At 42.9% G+C, this 19,634-nt stretch overlaps 1 protein-coding gene across 10 annotated transcripts in view; it reads left to right on the top strand.

Annotated features, from left to right (window-relative positions):
• PTPRF (protein tyrosine phosphatase receptor type F) overlaps positions 1-19,634 on the top strand; it is a 377,255-nt gene that overhangs the window by 267,904 nt on the left and 89,717 nt on the right. For 6 of the 10 annotated variants that reach the window (XM_085067811.1, XM_085067817.1, XM_085067813.1 and 3 more), the window contains exons 6-8: positions 1,970-2,158; positions 9,657-9,674; positions 18,377-18,487. In XM_085067811.1, the coding sequence (XP_084923937.1) occupies positions 1,970-2,158; positions 9,657-9,674; positions 18,377-18,487 (318 nt within the window). The remainder of the gene's footprint in view (positions 1-1,969; positions 2,159-9,656; positions 9,675-18,376; positions 18,488-19,634) is intronic. The other 4 variants (XM_085067815.1, XM_085067816.1, XM_085067812.1 and 1 more) reach the window with 1 other exon arrangement.

The raw sequence follows: 19,634 nt of genomic DNA, 5'->3' as shown, positions 1-19,634 counted from the left end.
TGGTGATTAGATTAGATCACTTCAGGGTTTCAGCCTCCCCAGAGTAAACATCTGTTTTCAATACCCTAAATAGCAAGGTGCTGCACTGTAGGCAAACTTGGCCTTAATCCAAGGGATTGTCATTGTTTACTGCTTTTTCTGTGCATCTTCGTTTGCTTTTCAGTCTATACCATGTTGTATTTTTATGTGTACCTTCCTTTTGTTTCTTTTCAGCCATGTAGGAGTATGCATTGTGGTTGCTCAGCATTGAGTGCTTGTGTTGCTTGCTATTGAATGCTGGTGCTGGTTGTCATTCCAGTTGAGCTCTATGTATCTTTTGTCTTTGAAAATCAATGGAGAGCAAATTTAAAAAGAACTAGTTTTCATGGTACCTTTCATTTAAAAAAAAAATAATTCCATTTGTGTTTGCTCATGATGAGAGTGGTTTCCCAGGAGGTCGATCTGGGAGACAAAATACCGTTTGTGCTTTCAGTAAATATCAGGAACCTTTTTTCTTCTACAAAACCTTGGATGCTTCATAGTCACTCTCATCTAAACAATATTCCCTGGCATTTTTTTGTTTCCAGCAGTTGTTGCCTTGTGCTGCTACAGTTTTGATTTGCAAACAAGTCAAGGGTCTTGGGAATTCTCTTGAGATCTTAGGTAGAAATATGTAAGATTAGTAACCACAGGCCGTGTTTGTGCTGCAGGTGTGGCAGTAGAGAGAGGTAAAAGGAAGCATCTGAGTTGATCTATTGCTAGGATCAGGAAGGAGTGAGGAGTGGGGGGTACAGTTCCAGATGTGCAGCGATAGCAGGAAAAATCAGATTGCAGCAAGTTCAGACTCCTCTGGGACTTGAGAAGATGCTATGGTCTCATTTGTTTAAACACTGCAGTGAGCTGGGAGCCTTGCAGTATCAGATTTGCCAAAGAAGAAGTTTGTTTAAGGTTCCTTAAAACAGGGAAAAAAGAAACATACTGAAAATAATTGAGTTTCTGGTGCTTTAAAAGCTTCTTAATGTTCTTCAAGTTCTTTTTTTCTGCAAAAGTATGTTCTTTTGATTGCAGTTCAGGCTTAGCAGAGTACAGTACATCTTGCCACAGAATGAATAAATGAGCTCAGTTCTGCAGCTGCTATTGAATGACGATGTTGGAGCATGCCTTGGCTTATCAGTGAAGGCTGCCTAATGTATTCCACCCAGCCTACCTGAGCGTGCTCTGCAGCAGCAAACCCAATTAACTATTTTCCTACCTGCTGTATGAATGGTTTTAGCAGTTAAGGGGGTGCTTTGTTTCAGAGTATTGTAGTAATCCATGCCAGAGCGTGCACTGGCCATTTCTCGCATACCTCTGTTGCTCTCTACAGCCCAGAAAGTGCACCAGGAGCTTGCCACGGCACAGACTGGCCAGGCAGCTCATGAGCAGAGTGTGGCTCATTAGTTTTACATTCATTAGTTTCTAAAAGCCTTCAGAATCAGATTTGGAGGCATGAGGAAAAAATTTACAGTCTATCCTACCAATGTGACAGAATGTTCCTAGTCAAAAAAAAACCATAAAATGGGCCTCTCTGGACCTTTCTAAGGGGTTTTATTGTTCAGTTGTTTTTTTTCAAGATGCCTCAAACTATTTGGCTTTGTGTTTGTCTGTTATCTTCAACTCAGTCCTCCCACAAAAAGTCAAATACCTGCTTTTACTGAATTATTAACAACAATGGATGGAGCTTACGTATCAATGAAAATTATGGACGTTTCCCAAGGCAATTGATTTAAATGGAGTTAAATTTAGTGGAAGCTTCTGTTGGTGTAATGAATGCTCATTACAGAGCCTAATGTGCTTTAAGGGCTTGATAACCTTCTCAGTAGGGAAGTCAGGCTGCTGTTTTCTAGCAGAGGCACAGATGCTGTATGGTGGCACTGCTGTCACTGCAACTGTATCCCACTGCTACACTGGAGCGTTTCTCTTTAACCTTGTGTGTTTTTTCCTCTTGCAGAAGACCACCTCCCAGCTGGATTCCCGACCATTGATATGGGCCCACAGCTGAAGGTGGTGGAGAAGGCCCGCACAGCCACAATGCTCTGTGCTGCCAGTGGTAACCCTGATCCTGAAATCTCCTGGTTCAAGGACTTCCTGCCCGTTGACACTGCAACCAGCAATGGGAGAATCAAGCAACTCCGCTCGGGTAAGGTAGCAAAGCAAGTAAGCCTTCCTAGCTTCATCACTCTTCCTCCCTTTTCTCTTTACATGCTGCTATTATTTTTTTCCTGAAATGATGAAATGCTATTCTAAACCCAAATGTCAATTTGCTGTGAGCTTGTTTCATTTACAATGTAAAAACAGTTTTTGGAGCTGATCCTCTCTGGCAGGATATCGTGGCTTGTTAAAAGGAGACATTAGAGTGGACATGGAGCATCACCTGGATATCTTCTTCAGTAGACCATCTTGACATTGCCTGAAATCCTTGGTAGGCTCAGACATTTCACTACCAACTCAGTGGGTCTCAGGTATTTTTTAACAGGAGCACGGTGGAAATCAGGATAATGAGATACTGGTTGAGATTTTACAATCAGTGGTCATATGCAACTTTACTCCTTATACAGACTCCCCAGTCTATATAAGCACTACTTTCTGTTGAGCTCATTGTTATCCTTACTATGTGACGCTAGAAGAACAAAGAAAAATCCAAAAAGCAGCAATTCTGTGGATTTCAGAGGAAGGTGGACACAGTTTTGAAATGCACCATTTCTTTTTGATTCTTTAGTTTGACAAGCCAAATACTAGCTTTCGAAATAACAGACAGTTATTTCTTGGGGGTGGTTAAGAATACACTAATTTTAGCAAGGAATTCTTGTTTTTCTGCTGCACTATTCAGTCTCTCAGGACTGTAAGGCCCATTAGAGAATTAAAGAAAATAAAACGTTGCTTTATTCACTGATGAAGTGGAGCTCCCCAGCGTGAATTAGAGTGGCTGTTTAACAACGCACAGCACCGCTACACAGCAGCTTTATTCTGGGGGGAAAAGGCCCCCAGTACCCTACACAAATTACAGAAGGGACCAGAGCTGGGACAGCTTTGGTCTAGAGAGGTCTCACACTTAAATAAGAGGCAGACTACCTTGCCTGGCTACAAATGCTCTGGGAACCCAAAAGCCATTTGTTGCAAGTGCTGCCACTGAAGCATCACCATCTTCTTCTTACCAAGGTGAGCGTCTTGACACATTCCCCATAGCAGGAGCCTTCTCCATGCATCTGATGATGCTTGGATGTTAAGAAGTAGGTTTATGCTTGGAGGAGTGGGTAAGTGAGACATCACTCTCAGCAAAAATAGAACCCAGCCTGACACTCCTGATCCCACCTTGATGTACCAGTGAACGCTAATTATACTAATGCAGTTATAGCTTATGAAATTTCCCAGTGACCTTTAGCTTATCTCCCCCACAACATGGTTTAATCTTGATCTGTTTGTGCTGGAAGAAAATATCACGCTTGTTAATTATTCTGAGAAGGTTTAGGAAGCAGCAATAGGAAAGTGCACATGGATGTCTTTTACTTCATAGCTGACTAAATCAGCATCAGAAATTACCATAAATGAGCAGCAAGGCAGCCTCTGATGCACTTGCTGTGCGTTCTTCAGCCTCCTTTTCACAGGCACTTGGCTGCCTCTCTACCAGCTGCTTCACGAGTTTGGTGATATAGAAAGTTTAAAAACAAACTAGTAAAGGCTGTCACAGCGTCCAAGTTTTGATTCCGATTTGCTGTTCTTGAGCAACATCTCAATTGAATATTTCACCTGGGATTCAAACTCCTAGAGCTGGCTGCTTGCTGAAGACACAGTAATTACCAAGGGAGGTGTCAAGGGAACCTTTTAGAAATCAATGAGCAGCACACATCCTCAGACTCACAAAAGAAATTGATTACCTCTCTAATGATAGTATGGGAGGTTTCTACAGTTCAGTGCAAGAGACTTCCAAATATGAGTTTGAAGTTTTGTTTTCAGGGATCTGGTGATACGATGCCAAGATTCACCAAGGCTCTGCTCCACCCTGGCATGAGTAGGGAGCATGAAGTTTGCAGCTTCTCATGGGCCAGAGATTCATCCCCTGCTTGCATTTGTGGCTTTTTCTTGTATTTGTAGTGGGCATAAAGTAGGGCCTGTGTTTTGAAGTACCTGAGTCCCACTTAGGTGACTGCAGCACCCTGTGTGGGCATGTGATGGCTTGGGCAGTTTCCCATTCATTTTGCAAGGTGCTAATTGAGCTCTCCAACACTACACCATAGTTGAGCAGAGTTGTTTTCCAAAGAAAAGAGTATTTAAATAGATACCTCATTATATGGGAGAGTTTAATAGTTTGCAAAGACTCTGCTCCATTAAGATAATATCTTATAGTCAGCCTGGCATATCTGCATGAATGTCAGTTTATACTATCTCAATCTAAATATACGCTCATTTAATTTCATTTAATTAAAACCCAATAAAAGCTAGACAGATGTAATATAGTTAAAATAGCTACAGCACATTGTGAGCCCAATACTGTGTGTATAGTGTCCGACCTTCAATGAGTATGTAATTTATTAGTATTCAGATGTATAAAATATAGGTCATGAAGGTCAAAGCAGCTTTTGAGTCTGACTTAGAGAGGGGGTTGAGGATAATGTTGTTTCTTCAGGCTCCTAGTATGGAATAAATAGAGGTGAAGAAGCAGCATGTTTGGGAAAGGTGCTCTCTTCTGACATTCACAGTTATGTGGGTTGGCAGTGCTCTGGGGGCTTCAAGCAGGTCTTTGAACTTGCATGCAGTCAGATCATGTGCCCAAGGGGGCTGTGAACATCAGTTTCTAGAGTTCTGTTCATCTTTTGTCAAGGTACTAGAGTTTGTGGTTTAAAACATCCAAGCCATCATCTTAGGCTCTTTTAACCCCAGCAAACTGGTGTCTTTGTCAGGAGTAAATGGACAGTTGATAAATCTGCCTTGTATCCTACTCTCCCTCATTTATTAATTACATCTATATGCATTTTTTACTACACTTTCTGACAGCATAACTTTTTATATTTGGAAGGTTTTTTAACTCTTTCCCACCAATACTTAAGTTTTTCTTCCCAAGTAAAGCTTAATTTTATTTTAGGTCCAGTTCTTGGGTAGTTTTGCCAGTAAATGTTAGACTAATAGCTATAGAAATGAGAGCACAAATAAATACAGGGTTTAATCTCTATTACGACAGATCAAGGCAAAAGCAAGGTCTCTGACTCACGCTGGTTGTAGCAAAATTCTCCCTTGTTCATCTTGCTAATACTTCCCACCTCTTGTGGAGAGGCTGCTTTTCTGCAAATGCAGTGACTCAGGACAACTCCCTATTCTCCCCCTAGGGTGTGTAGCTTCACTCATTGCCTCTCAGTCAGTGACACAGGATCTAAGGCCAGCTCTGGGCTGGGAAACCTCCCCTGAACGGTAACACATTAAAACTTGTTTGGCTGAACTGATTATAAAACTGTCCAGACACTGTAGTATTGCAGGTGATACACACATGAGTTCTGGCAGCCTGAGTCAGTGCTGCACCTCTAACCATGTTTTAAAATCAGTTAATGATGTGTCTCTCAGTATAGATCAGATTGTGCTGATGCTTCACAGTTCTTCTACACAAAGCAACTGAGTTGGAATTCATGCTCTCAAAGCTCTTAAATGTCTCCAGTGAGTTTCACAGCTGAGGAATTGCTCTTCCACCTTGCTCTTCAGAGAACTTAGGAATGCCATGTCAAATTAAAATAAATAGCTATTCTGACTGTTAACATACAGATATCTTTGTTGTATAAAGAAACTCCAGAAATTCAGAAAGCATTTTCTTTCATCTAATAAAGAACTTGGTGTTAGAAAAAGTATCATTCTCTTTTAATCACCATCAATTAACTGAGTTATGGAACCATGCCCTAGATCCCAGTGCAGCTTTCAGGCAATTAACTGCAAGTACTAGAGAGGACTCTACAGGTGACTTCAGTCACTCTGTGGAAAAGTGAAAGTGCCTCTAACAAAGAAGCAGTGGGAGCCTGGCTCACCATATCACCTCGCTGCATTTCTGCTCTCAGAGTTACCAGCAAGTATTTTCATTTAGGCTTGATCATATCAGTAGAAGCACAGCTTATTTGGCAACAAAATGAATGCCCAACATGCACAAAGCAAACATGCAAAAAGAGATGGTGCCTCTTTGTCCCAGTGAAGTGGTGATGATGTCCATATCTTACTTCACTGGTAGTACAGCAGTCAGTATCCAACAGAAGATGTTCAGCTCCTGGCAAGGAACAGCTTTGAGTCCAGACATCAGATAGGCATTGACTTGGGGCAAGATGTAAAGACAGCCTGAAAGAATGGAGATTGGGTAGTATTATCCAAAAGGATCAGGGAACCCACAAAAGGATGGATGCTCTCTCAGAAAGAACTGACTGGAAAAAGATTGAAGCAATGTGGTGGCTAACAACAGCCAGTTGACAGCTGAAGTTTTGTCTCCTGGAAGAACCTGTACTGCACACCTGGCTTTCACTGTGGGAGGTGCACACAGCAGCCGTGGGATACATTCAGACTCCCTGTGGCATGGCAAATAGTCTTTCCTGTAGTACTTTCACTTTTGAAAAGAGTTTCCCCTTAACCTATGCTAGGAAGTAGCCAAATGCACTGTCAGAGTCCTCTGGGATGCTGTGTTGCACTAGTAGATGCCTAGTGCGCAGTTGCAGCCAACATGAGCCTTGGTTTCTCTGCTGATCTTGCTTTGGAGTGATTTTTTTGGTGGTTTAGGTTCCTACAAGGAAGTGGTGTGTTGGTAAGCCTGTGGTGAGCTTGTCAGAGTGAAGTCCCTACTCCAACAGAGCTCTCCACACTGGGAAATACTGACACAAATAACCCCAGGGGGTTTTCCAGTGTATCATCCTATCTTTTTCCTTGCTTTGGGTGTTTGACTGGGCGTTTTCACTACACAGAGACTGTCAGGGTCAGCACTCATTCCTGGCTGAGGTGAATACTCAGTGTCTGTTAGCATGAAGGGGAAATAAACTCTCCTTCCTTATGAGTGTTTCAAACCTTTCAAACACAAGAAATTGGGTTTGAAGTTTGATCTTGGGGCACCCTTTGCATAAAGTGGCCTGGTGATCACAGGGCACAAGTGGCCTCAGTAACCATTTGAGTGATGATGCCTCCATCACTTGATGGACTCTCTTATGGTAGCACTCTGTGGCCTCTGTGCTGTGATTTGGTCCCTTTGAGGGACACCCTAAAAGGACAACAGCCAGAGATGAATCATCATATGATGTGAAGGATAAAGGGAAACTTCTGTTTGTTCCTTCTGGATGAGGAAATTTGGGGTCCAACTGAAAAGCCTTGTGCACATTCTGTGTAATGGTGTCCTCTGAGTGAAAAGTGAATGTCTAACTTTGCAAAGGTGAGGGAGACGTGAAACAAACACTTCAGTAAATACAGCAAGCCTCTGTGTTGCTCCCACAATGGTTGGATGGTGTTCAGAAGCCATGAGGATTGGGATTCAAGTCATGCAAAAAATAAGCTGGCCACATTTAGCATTTTAGGGAATCTGCTTCAAGTACGCAGTTGCTTCTAGGGCTCTGTGTAGACAATTGCATAATAGAGAAAGGGTTGAGTCTCTACAGGGAGTAGATTTAAAGATTTCCTGCAAATCTTTTCAGTTCTAGGACAGAGCAACAAACCATGTTTCAGCCAGATGAGAGATAAGGAAGTCATGTTTTCTGCCCCATGGGCTTGTGCTCAAAGTCATTGCACTTTTCCCATGGGAAGTGACACACAGTGGTGATGCTTTTCTTAACTCTGAAAATTGTGGAAGGGATGGGGTGGGGAACACACGATACACCAGAGGGCCAACACCCTGGAACAAAAAGAGCAAAAATATCACTTGGCAAACTTTCCAAACAGGCAAAGAGAAATAACCCTGTTTTTCATGGCTGTGCTATTCCATGCAAGTATCTCTGGGTATAACTGTTCTGTTAAGGATAGCAGTAGTTACTAAGATAGATAAAGTAAGCAGCAGATTTATTATTGCAAGAGAGAGATTACCCACAACTTCAGTCAGTGTAAGATTTTTCCTGATGCTTCAGTCATCTCTGGGTAGAAAACGTCAGAAAATATAACGAGACATAAAGTTAAAATGGGGTAATGTCAACTTGGCAGAGGAAAATGCTAAAATGAGTAGTTTGAATTGCTGCTCCTACTTCAAAAAAGGGACTCTGCCTAAAGGAAGGGTAGTTAAGAAAGAAAAAGTATAAATATTGTAATTACTTTTTAAGAGGCAAGTTAAATGTGCTTAAAATATGCCTTCTTTGTATTTACAGAAATTCTTTTCTGTCTTTCTTTCCCATTGGGTGATCATTGTTGTGGATAATGGAATGAGCTGTAAATCTGAGATACACGACACTCTTGTATGCATACTGGTATTTATTAGTCAATACACTGAACATGATTTGACACACTGTGTCCTGTTTAACCCTATTTTTCTGTCTGTTTAAACTCCTCAGTTTTCTTTGGTAAGTGCTTGGTATTCAGATCCTACAAATCTGCATAAGACCAACACATACCATGAACTGCCTACAGATTCAATTTGCATGAATCTCTCCCTTATACTAACAGCCTTCATATGTGCAAATTAAGACCAAGGGGACAAAAGTGAGGATTAGAAGGGTTCCCTGCCAATTTGCCCAGCTGGAGCTTCTCCATCATGCTTCAGTATTGATTGTACACTGAACTCAAGACACTGACCAGTGGATCCTCCACTTGCTAAATACCTTGACCTCATAAAACAAACCTTTATAGATTATTGCAACAGGATAATTTAACTTCACTCCCAGAGAAGCCCTCCTTATAAGATACTCTTCATTATAGCATGTAAAATTATCTCCAGTGCCTTATAAAGAGGGTAGGGATTCCTTTCTTCTGCTAACATCCAAATTAGGCAGGAAGAACAGAGGTCTGGCTAGCGTGCCATTGTTACATTACCAGAAACAACTTCGTTTCGAAATATTACTGTATGTAACATTAATTCTGTGTGACACCAATTTCTTTGCCAGAGGGAACCTGATGCAAGGGTTATGTGAATGTGGAGAATGACTCAAAACTGATTTATTACACTCTCCCCTTAGTTTAATGTATTTAAGCGAGCAGATTTTGTCCCACTGGTCATTCTAACCTCAAAGCAGAATTGCACCGAGTGCCCGCAACCATGCGCTTTCCACCCCTCCTGCCCAGCACTCACAGTCACACAGCCCCAGGACACACCCTCCTTGTTCTGTATGAGGAATGAAGGGGCACTGCACCATCTCCCCAAAGTGTCCTCCATCTCAACTGCTTGAACACTGGTGTGGGTGAATGCAAGTGGTGAGGCCAGCCAGCAGTGCCACCTCGGCAGCTTAGTTCAGCCCCTATTCATGAGGGTGGGGGCTTTAATGGCAAGATGCAGGGCTGGATGCTGCACTCCTGAAAGCAATGAGCTTTACTAACCTCCTGAGAGTGTCACTCTGACTTTTATTGCACATCAGTTTCTTTTTGTTTTTTCCTGTCGCGCTAATACAAATTCTAGCTTTAAAAAAACTTTCTGCTTTTTAGTTATAATTTTCTTCCTTTCCTCTTTGTACTAATGCTTCTCTCTAATCTTATTTGCATTCAAATTACCTCACCAGGTGGTACACCGATCAGAGGTAAGAATGCTGAAATGTGCCTCCAGTTGTCACGTCACTCCATCTCCTGTCTGCCTTGTCCCTTCTCCTCCGGTGTTTCTCATCTCCAGCTTTTACTCTCAGCCCTAACTCTGCCAGTGCTCTCGCTCATCTGCACTCTCCCACTAGTCTGTTTATTTCAGTTGGGTTTTAGAGTGATTTCTTGTACACTCATCCATTGCAATTTTGCACTGTTGAAAGGGGGTTATTCCATGGAAAGTTTGCAAAAGTTTGGAAAATGATCCTAGGCCTCCACCACAGGAGAGGTGTCTCTTGCAGCTCCTGAAAGTCTCTGAACTTGCCACACAGTTGTGACCTCTGAGGTCTTGTGTCTCAGGGATTTTAGATGGATTGCTTTGGTGTAAGTGTATGGAGGTAACATTTTCACAAGAGAATGGTCAAATTCATCGCTGCTGATGGTCATGAAACTGTAATTGGAGTGGGAAAAGTACTTAAAAGGTTGAGCAAATGTGACTCTGGGATAAGGAGCACCTTTGTGTTCCTCATGTTTCTCTTTCAAGTGTACTCACCCTCTAATGTGACGACAGAGTGGTGAACCGCTGCCCCAGACTCCCCTTTCTGAGCTGGACATGCCAATGTTGTTTTACAGCATTAAGATTTGTTTTAAATAGGTAAATCAGAAACACATCTGGCTGTTTAAGCCTTCATTAATTAAACCCACCCCTGGTTTGACAGCCCAGCCCAGTCTGGTGCACAAGTCCCCAGCTAGTTTTCACAGCTTGTATGCACCAGTAACGACTTTCCAATTGGAGTGTTGTTTTTTCTAGCCTAAACACTCAAAGCTGTCTCTTTAGATTAACTTTAGCATGTTAATCAGCATTATGTGCTACGGCCCTTCTGAATTCTCTTGTGATTTTGGTTACCCCTCTTGATTGACCTCTGGATTTCTCGACAGAATGACTACTACCTATAAATCAACACAACCTCGTTTGTTCAGTTTTCCCCTTCTCCCTTTTCCTCCCCCTTGTCCCTGAATCACTGCTGGAAGTTAATAATCTGACTCTTGGAACTGGTTCTGTTGCTGGGGGTTAATGTTTTCAGCTCCCTGTTAAGTGATTTTAGAGTAAATGTGAATTGCTGTTTGATATGTATTTGCATTAAGTTGCCTCTGTAGCAAATCTGGGTCAGGAAAAAAGACTGCAAACCTTATTTTTGTATGAATGGGTTTATATATCTGTCATTCCTCCCTTTGGAACACTGGAGATTGACAGCTGTGATGTTACAAACTCCTTAAAACTATTTCTTCATCTCCTATTTCTACTGCAAATGCTAAAATGAAGTGACAGATGGAATGCTAAGTCGCCTTGCGCTCTGAGCTCCCGGCCGAGCCCGCTGAGTGTGCAACCATCCCAGGGCCTCCCTGCACGCTTTGCTGCACGCCCGTCCTGGCTGATGACATTAGTGACTCAGCACCAGAACCACATGGATGCTCCATACGTCCTGCTTGGGAACCGATCACATCTCTGTGAAAAGAACCATCCATCTCATAAAACATAAGTTCCCCTCACCCCCACCCCCTTCCCACCCCCATTTGAGTCCTGATGAGGTATTTTAAGAGTGTTCTCGACATTATTTAAAATATATGTGTCCTGTTTGAATGTCAAAGATGACATTTCTGTGAGAGCAAACAGAAGCCACGTGCTGCTCTCTGGCTTCTCCTAGAGGATTTCTGTCAGCCTGATGCCTTTTATTTAAAATGGAGGTCATTACATTTCTAAAGATAACGACAGATTAGATGAAAGTGCTTTTATGATGGTGAGGTTGTGTCCATGTAGAAGTGACTGTTCTGCCATGTTCTATACCCAGCTGCACTCTTGTTCCTCATTAAGGTAAGTTTGATGCTTTGGAATCCATTAATTTGGTCTGAAAGGAAGGGTGAACTAATAACTCTTAATGAACTCTTTTGGTAATAATGTTGGGGGGGAAGGGGTGGTTTTGGTTTGATTTCATTGCTGCTGTAGCTGTGTCGCTAGGAGTTGCGTGTCTGGAGTTCTTGGGATGGTATCCAAGACACTTCTGACATTCTGGGCAGCAAACCTGCTTGGAGGAAACAGCATGTGGTTCGACAGAGGACAAGCAGAGAAATTCTACCATGCACCCCTCCAAACAGGAGGAGATTTTTATCTCTAAACAAACTCATTTGACCTTATCCCCACATATTTGTGTGTCCAAGACATCTCTGACTTCCCTGAAATGGGAGGAGCCATTTCATCCATAATTCAGAATTTCCGTTTGTAGCTTCACTCTTTACCCGCCTGGGACTGTCCCAGATAGTAATTTAATCTTGAAATCCCTGTTTGTTGGTCAGAAAGACACAGAGCTGGAAAATGCCTATCAGATTAGGCAAGAGCTGGCTTCTTAAGGTGACCAAGAGATAGTATCAGCAAATCTATGTTTAAGCAACTTCTGCCCCATTTATATTTTCAAAGTAGAATATAAGGTGTTCATTTCCAGCGTTGCTTTGCAATTTAACTCACTCAACCTTTTATGAAACCTGGCTGCATTTTCCTGCCCTGGGCTGTAAGAGAGAGCAGAATGCAGTTGTGTTTCTAGTGGGTGCTGGACTGAACAGGCACTAGATCAGATACACATGAGGAGGTAAAGAAATATCATCATCTCAGGCATTATCCCTTTCCAGTCAGATTTATTTGTTACTTTTCTGTCACCACAGGAAATATCAGAGGTTCCTATACATAAGAGTATTTCTTCCCTGCAGACGTCAGCGTAGCAGAGGTCTGTCTGAATTAACTTTAGATCAGCTCACTTGGGTGTCAGAAGCTGTCTGGGAAGCCAGGTAAACACCCGCACCAACTTCTGTATAGCTGTAGCTAAACCCTTTCCAGTCCCAAGTGAACTGGTTTAAATATAGCTCCATTATTTCAATGCTATCCTGTGAGCTGGAGCGTAAAGCTATCCAAAGAGATTAGAGGAAGCTAAAAGAATTTTACTGTCTCTTTTTGAGTATGTGTTTGTACATTTGGTTGCACTTTGTGTATTATAGGATTTCTTTCCTGTTTCTTGAGCTTTTCCAGTCACCAAAAGAAAGCAAAAGAAAAACAATTTAAAATGAGATCTGCTTGCAGGCAAAGTGTCAGGGGGAGGCTGGGTGGGGTAGTGCCTGGAAATGTTTGTAATGCCATGTTTCTTACTGTTGCATTTAGATTGACTCATGTCCCTTTAGAAGCACACAGAGGTATTACTGTGCTTTTGACAGCGGTGTAGTTTTGCTACTGAGGCAGAGTCCCCAGAGATTCCCTGTACCTGCTAGTGAGAGATCAGAGCATCCTGAAATTCTGCTGTCTAAGAAGAGGCCTCACGCTGCCAAGAATGTTGGGTCTCCTCTCCTCCCTCTCTGCCCGAGTCCAGCTCGTGTCAGCAGTCAGGTGCTATCAGCAGCTGCCTCTGGTGCTCAAGAGAGCGATTTCTCAGCAGTGCTGCCATGCAGAACAGGCCCCTTGTATGCCAATCCCCGTCCTCGCAAGCATAATAACCATAATGAACACTAACAATGAAAATATATTTGTAGTTACCTTGTTTTGCATATTTGGCAGTGCCGATGGCTGGTGGAGGCTAGGTACAATCCTCTATAACAGCTGGGAGATGCTGCTGTTATAAATTACCAAAAATAGTGAATATGGGAAATGCTTATTTTCATTTTTAGTGACTCTCACATTATTTGGTGGTTTTTCACAGCTCCCACAGTAAGTGTTTGTTATCTCAGGCAGCAACCAGGATGCTGGAGTCCAACTCCCCCATTGTCAGGGCTTCATATTGTTTCTTTGTCCACCATATTCATAATTATGAGTCCTTATTTGGTCTGGGATTGTCTCTGACCCTGCTCCACAGCTCTCTGGATTTTATTAAGAGTTCCTTCCCTAGGAGGGAACTTACAGCAAAAGGGGTTAGGACCCACACCTGAGCACTTGTTGAAGAGGGAATGGGCTGAAGAGGGGGCTAAGAATACTGCTGGAGGAGAAGTCAGACAGTATTTATGTGAAGGAAGCTGATGGGAAGCAGAGAGAAAGAAAAGGGAGGGTTTTAGGATAGCCATATGCTCTAGTGTGCAGGTGGGCAAAATTTACCTCTTTGCTGAGAGGAAGGGCCCTGGTCAGGTAGTTGGGTTCATTACCTCTGTATTGCAAGTTGTTTCCTTAGATTAGTGCTGTGTCTGCAACCTGGTTTCTCTGACTCTTGGGTACTTACAGGAGCGTTTAATTCCATATCTAATTTTATAACCAGGGCAAAAAGTCGGTCCCTCTGTTGTGAGCCTGGAGGACTGAGGCTGTGAATGCCCTGATAGAGTAAAAGAGCTGTTCCCACTGCTGGAGATGGAGCTCCAACCTGAATTGATACAGAAAAGTTGTCCCAAGAACTGTGGTGTTTGGCTTCATGAGGCGCTCTCTGGGAGAAGAGAGCACAAGCACCCTGTGGGCTATTGAGCATGATTTCAGGGAGATCAAATTGTGTGGCAGCTCAGAGCCTTTTACAGTTTGTTTGACACCTGGAGAAGAGAGTGACAAGCCCTCCATGGCACAACAGTACACAGCACTGCCAAAAATCGTCCCTTATCAGGATCTACCTTCCCCATGCTTTCTCTGTGCAGGGCACATTCTAAATGCTTCTTTTAACCAGTGTCACTGCAACTAATGATTCTGCCTGAGCACAAGTATATTTGAATAGATAACTATCTTGGAAAGCTGCTAACAGGGCTGCTGTCTGTGCTGGAGTTAAAGAGCAGAAGAAGAGCTAGGAGAGGAGGGGAGGGGCTGGCAAGGAGATACCAGCACAGAGTAAAGAGGAACAAGGAATATAAAATAAGGAATGCTTGTCAGTCAGCAGGGCTGGCACCTGCCCTCGGCCTCAGAAAACTCTGCCTTGTCACCGTTCTCCCTGGCACTGGAGAGCAGCCAGGGCTTTTTCTCAGGAGCTGTCAGCTCTCTGATAAGCTGAGATGTGTTATCAGGAGTAGGTCTGAGGTACAAGCAAGACTGACGTGACATAACAGCATGGTGAGGAATTGTTCCCCTCTTCCTCTGGAGCCTTGCTGCAGTTCAGGTGCGTAGGAACATGGAGGTCAAGTGCTCAGCAGGGAAAGGTTTCATTCTGATGTGCATGTGCTGCTGCAGACCCCCACAAGCTCCCAAACAAGCTGTTCACTGCTCCTCTGTGTGCTGGTATCCAGTCCTGGTGGTAGATGGTCCTCGTGCATTCCTGGTATCTGATGGCACATCAGGACTTGGCCATGCAAACAGGAATAAGGCACCTGGCACGGGAGCACTGGCAGAGTCCATGTGAGAAGTCTGCAGTAACATCCTGTGTGAACAAGACCTCACTCAGCAGCTTGTGCAACATAAATCCCAAAGAATTGAATAAAAGTAAATCAGCCTTCCTAGCCCTGGTTTGCAGAGGCGCCAAAGGTTATGAGATGTTGACAGGGCTAGGAATAGAAATCAGGTCCTTTGCACTTGTCAAGACAAAGAATTCACTGCGCTTTTGAGCGTCTTTGGATGTAGCTTCCATGAATTTCAGGGAAAGATGCTATTCAGGACTCAGTTCTTAACTTTCCTGTACTCCTTGTGTCCTGTCCAGCCTAGACATGAACCTTCCAAGAGATTATGTCTTTTGCTGGGATCACTGACATAGGGCTGAGAGCATTTTATAGGCAGTTTTTTTCCAAGTCTCAGATACATTTCTGTCTCCAGCTTTCTGATCCTAGAAATGTCTGAGCTTCTTAACTTTATTCATAAATCTTTGTGTTCTGAGATACTCTACCCTTTCCTGGATACATCATTTAGTTGTAGGCTGTCCTTCAAGAAAACCCCTACAGCCCCACTGACTGCCATCAGTTTACCGTGATCTTTCTAGTTTCTGCTGGCTGTCAGCTGTGCTGCAGGGTCTGTATGTTTGTCTAACGATGATTTATTGCAGTACCTGTTTTCTTTCTGGTTCAGTTGAGAGGTTTGCATTAACTTCCTTCTGCTCTGGGTTCTTGTCTTCCTCCTGACACACCATAGTTTGAATAGTTGTGCCAACCCAGACAAACCCAGAGTCCATTGCTCAATGTCCCTAAGCAGCTTGTAGGCAGTTGCTGACATGTTACATGTCTGGAGTATGATTCTAGAAATTGGTCCATGTTGACAGGCAGTAACAGCATTTCTTCTGAAACTCCTCTCATTTTCTTCATCCTCTTAAGTATTTTTCTTTCTGCTGTTGAGGTCCCTAAAGAGAAAAAATAGTTTGACTGACATCTAAGAGGCATGGTGATCACGAGTATAAAGGGTAAAAATACCAGTGATATGTATTAAATGGCTAAAAGGGTCATATAAAAAGTATGTGTTTATGGCAGAGTTATCTAGGGATCATACTTTTTTCTAGGCAGGAACTACAATCACTTGAAGCTGGCTCTGCTTCCAGCCCAGCGAACTGGGTTTTTTGTTAAGCTTGGATATATTTTGCAGCAGACAACTTTTCCCAGACAAGCTTGATGGAAGCACTTGGAATGAGCTCTGCAGCACATGCCTGCCCAAGGAGTAATGAGCAGAAATTACAAAGGGGGTAATATGTGGTGAGTTCCAGGAAAATCTTCCTGACAGAGAGCATAACCAGCTGGTGGCATCAATTCCTTGAGGAAGTGGTGAAAGGCCTATCACTTGGCACATTTAAAATGGGGTTGGACAGAACACAAGTACATTTACAACAGGGAGCAATCCTGCCCTGGCCCCCAGGGATGCACGAGGTAACCTAATAGGTCTGTTCCATTTCTAGATTCTCTGATTCTCTGTATCTTGTCAATGCTGGGAAGCTTCGTCCTGCTCCACTGCCTATCATGCTGCTGTCTACTTGAAGATGTTTTTCCCAGACAGTGTGTAGAAATTCACTGTTCTTCCTGAATTAAGCAGCAGAGCTCTGTAGGCTTAAGCCTGTGGGCGTCCGGAGAGCCCTGTGGCCAGGCAAGCTGGCAGGTCCTTTTGTTAGTAGGTGGAAAGACTTTTGCAAACAAGTTTTCTCTGTCTAGCTGAAGCCTCATTTCCAGCACTAATGCAACAATAGGGAGGGCTCTGTACATCATTTTTATTATATGGCAGAACCCAGGGAAGTTCATTTTTCCCCATGACATATAGGCTTATGCTACAGTTTCAATTTATCCTTCTAAATAATGTAGGTGGCAGTGGTTGATTCACATTAGTTTTTCTTCTGTTCTGATGATATGAAAAACTGAGTTTGACCTCTGCAGCTTGAACCAGCAAGAAGGGAGAAGGCAATTTCACCAGCCATTCTCAGTGCGGCTCTCAGTGGTCATTCTGAACCGTGGCAGGCAGAAATGAGTTCAGATCATTATAAGCAAAGGGGTTAGAATTTTTTTGTTCAGTATATGGTTTGTGAGCAGAGTTCCCTTCTTAGAAGCAGTACTAACCAGCAGATTCTGAGCACTTGGAGGCACTTAAAAAATTATTCCCACAATGCCTGGGGAAGGCAGGCTGAGCAGCAGCCACTTCAGTGTCTGGCCAGAGGCCACACACTCCTGCAGAGCCAGGTTGCTGTCATATGCCTCCTGCTTCTTTCTTTCTCTGCATCTCCATCTTTTAATCTGCGTATGGAGCCCTGTTAAGGGAGTTTAGGTGTGACCAGTTGTACAGTCATCTGTGCTGGACAAGAATTTGAATGAAAGGCCAGGTTGCCAGGCTGAGTGCTGCTGGACATCAGTGGAATAGACTGGGTAGATGAGAGAAAACCAGCTAAGACCATCACTCACTTCCACATCATAGGTACTGTACAGGTTCTCCATGTAAATTGCTACTCTGTGTGCCCTGACAATTACTGCCATTATTTGGATGTGCCCTTCATGCATTTGGCACATTGGGGGTGGGATCAGATCATGTCCCAAGGAACTGCAGTCTGGGATAAGCAACTATTCCCAACCCAAAGCTGGGGACGCAGGTCGTGCTGGGACAAAGGGGGAGGGTGGCCTTCACATGATCGTCGTGCAGCAAATTGGGTGTATTCCATTGGTGTGTATCTTTCATGTCTCAGACTGAGTTTCTAATCTTTTTATATCATGTATAATGAAATCTGAAAGAATATGGGGATCACTAACATGGAAAAAGCTGACGAAAGGCAAAGTGATTTCTCAAAAAGAGATGTCTGTTGGAAGGAAGAGTGGTGAGGTGGGAGGGATGGGTCTCTGCTAGTTTCTGCAGGAAGGTCACAATTTGTTGGGTGTTTGCTAGGCTTTGTGTGGATCAGATAAGAAACAGCTACAGTTAAGTGTGCTTTGTGCTTGGCTGTTTTGATTAAAGACTTATTAAAGGTCCTTTTATTAGACAGGAGTCCCATACGAAGCTGTAATTAATATGTGTGTATGTGTATGTTTTTTCCTTTATTGAAGCAAAGAATGTAAGTGGTTGGGGTGGTTAGAAATAAATCAGTAACTGGTTCCCTGCACATTAGAAAAATAACAGTAATCAATTTCACAAGTTTCTAACAGCAGACTGGGTACCTTTGGCTGCATGCTGGTACCTTGTGAGTCCAGGGAACGTCATGAAATATTTATCCAGGAAGGTACCTTAAAAGCGTGGGGCATGGCCTTCCTTTTCAGAGGCTGTCAACTTGATTACCAGATTTGCCATAACCTGAATTGTCTGTTTCATCTTGTTTGTGTACAGGAGCTCTGCAAATAGAGAACAGTGAGGAATCAGACCAAGGCAAATATGAATGTGTTGCAACCAACAGCGCAGGAACCCGCTACTCTGCCCCAGCCAACCTTTATGTTCGAGGTAAGAGCAGCTTCCACCCAAGGAGGTCACTCTCCTCCTTCCCAAAATCTCCATGGTTTTCAGTGAAGGAGTATATTCCCTGCCTTCATGCCCAGATCACACTGTGGATTGTGTTGTGGGGGCCTTTTGTTCAAAAACCAGCAAGTTCAATGATATCTTTGATCCACATTTTGTTTGACTCAGATTTCTGAAAATCTGCTTTTTGCTGTTTATATGCTGTTACGTAAAATGCTAAAATATGGGCAGAATTGGAATTCCTTTCTCCCTTGAACTCCTTAACTTCTGTGTCATAGTTACCTTGATTGGGATCAAGGGGTGCTTAATCCTCTTAGTATAAGCTAACCTTTGGTGGAGTAGTGTAAAACTGGTCATACACTGATGAGCCAGAGGTGCTCAGCTATCCTGAGCCAATATTTAGGTCTCTGCTTTGGAATGTGTACTTTTAAAAGCCAAACAGCTTTTTGGAGTTGTCCTAATCCATCTTACATGCATCAATGATTGAGCCTCCGGGTATTAATGGCTCACACTGGAAACCTGCTGGAAATTAGCCACAATTAATGTAATGCAATTTTTCTAATGGTTATACTATGTTGCCAATTTAAAACTGTTTTCAACATACCAAAATAACTAGGTTTTATATTAGGATAGTCTCCTGGCAGCTTTGTTGCTCTACATTGAAGGTGTTTGAATTAGCTTGGAGAGAAGCACGTGCTAAATTCCCTGTATGCTTTCTGTTAATTTCAGCAAGAAAAAGAATGGGCTCCTTCATATAAAACCAGAGTCACTGGTCAGGAACCCCTGGGAAATGTAGTTATGGGTTTTCCCAAGAAAAGAAAAAACATTCTTGTGCTGCTGCTTATTAGGAAGTTAGAACCAGATTTTATTTCCACATAGTAAATCAACAGACTAATAATAAAATCTCATATTCATTTCTTCCTTCGTCTGATTTGAAGAAAGAAAATACAATCTTAAAGCTGTATATGCATTGTTTAGTATGGGAGGAGGACATGGGAACAGCAAAGTCTTCTCATGCTGTGTGTTTATTTCTAGGGGTGGCTTCTGGCATTGTTTTTGTTGCTTATTATGGGGGACTACTTTTATATTTTGCAGCATAATTTGAATTATAGGAGTCTTTGGAAGACTGAAG

This window comes from Lichenostomus cassidix, chromosome 8 (assembly GCF_008360975.1).
Source record: "Lichenostomus cassidix isolate B80296 chromosome 8, HeHo_3.0, whole genome shotgun sequence".
Classification (NCBI taxonomy): Eukaryota; Metazoa; Chordata; class Aves; order Passeriformes; family Meliphagidae; genus Lichenostomus; species Lichenostomus cassidix.
This window is presented reverse-complemented; position numbering and strand designations above follow the sequence as displayed.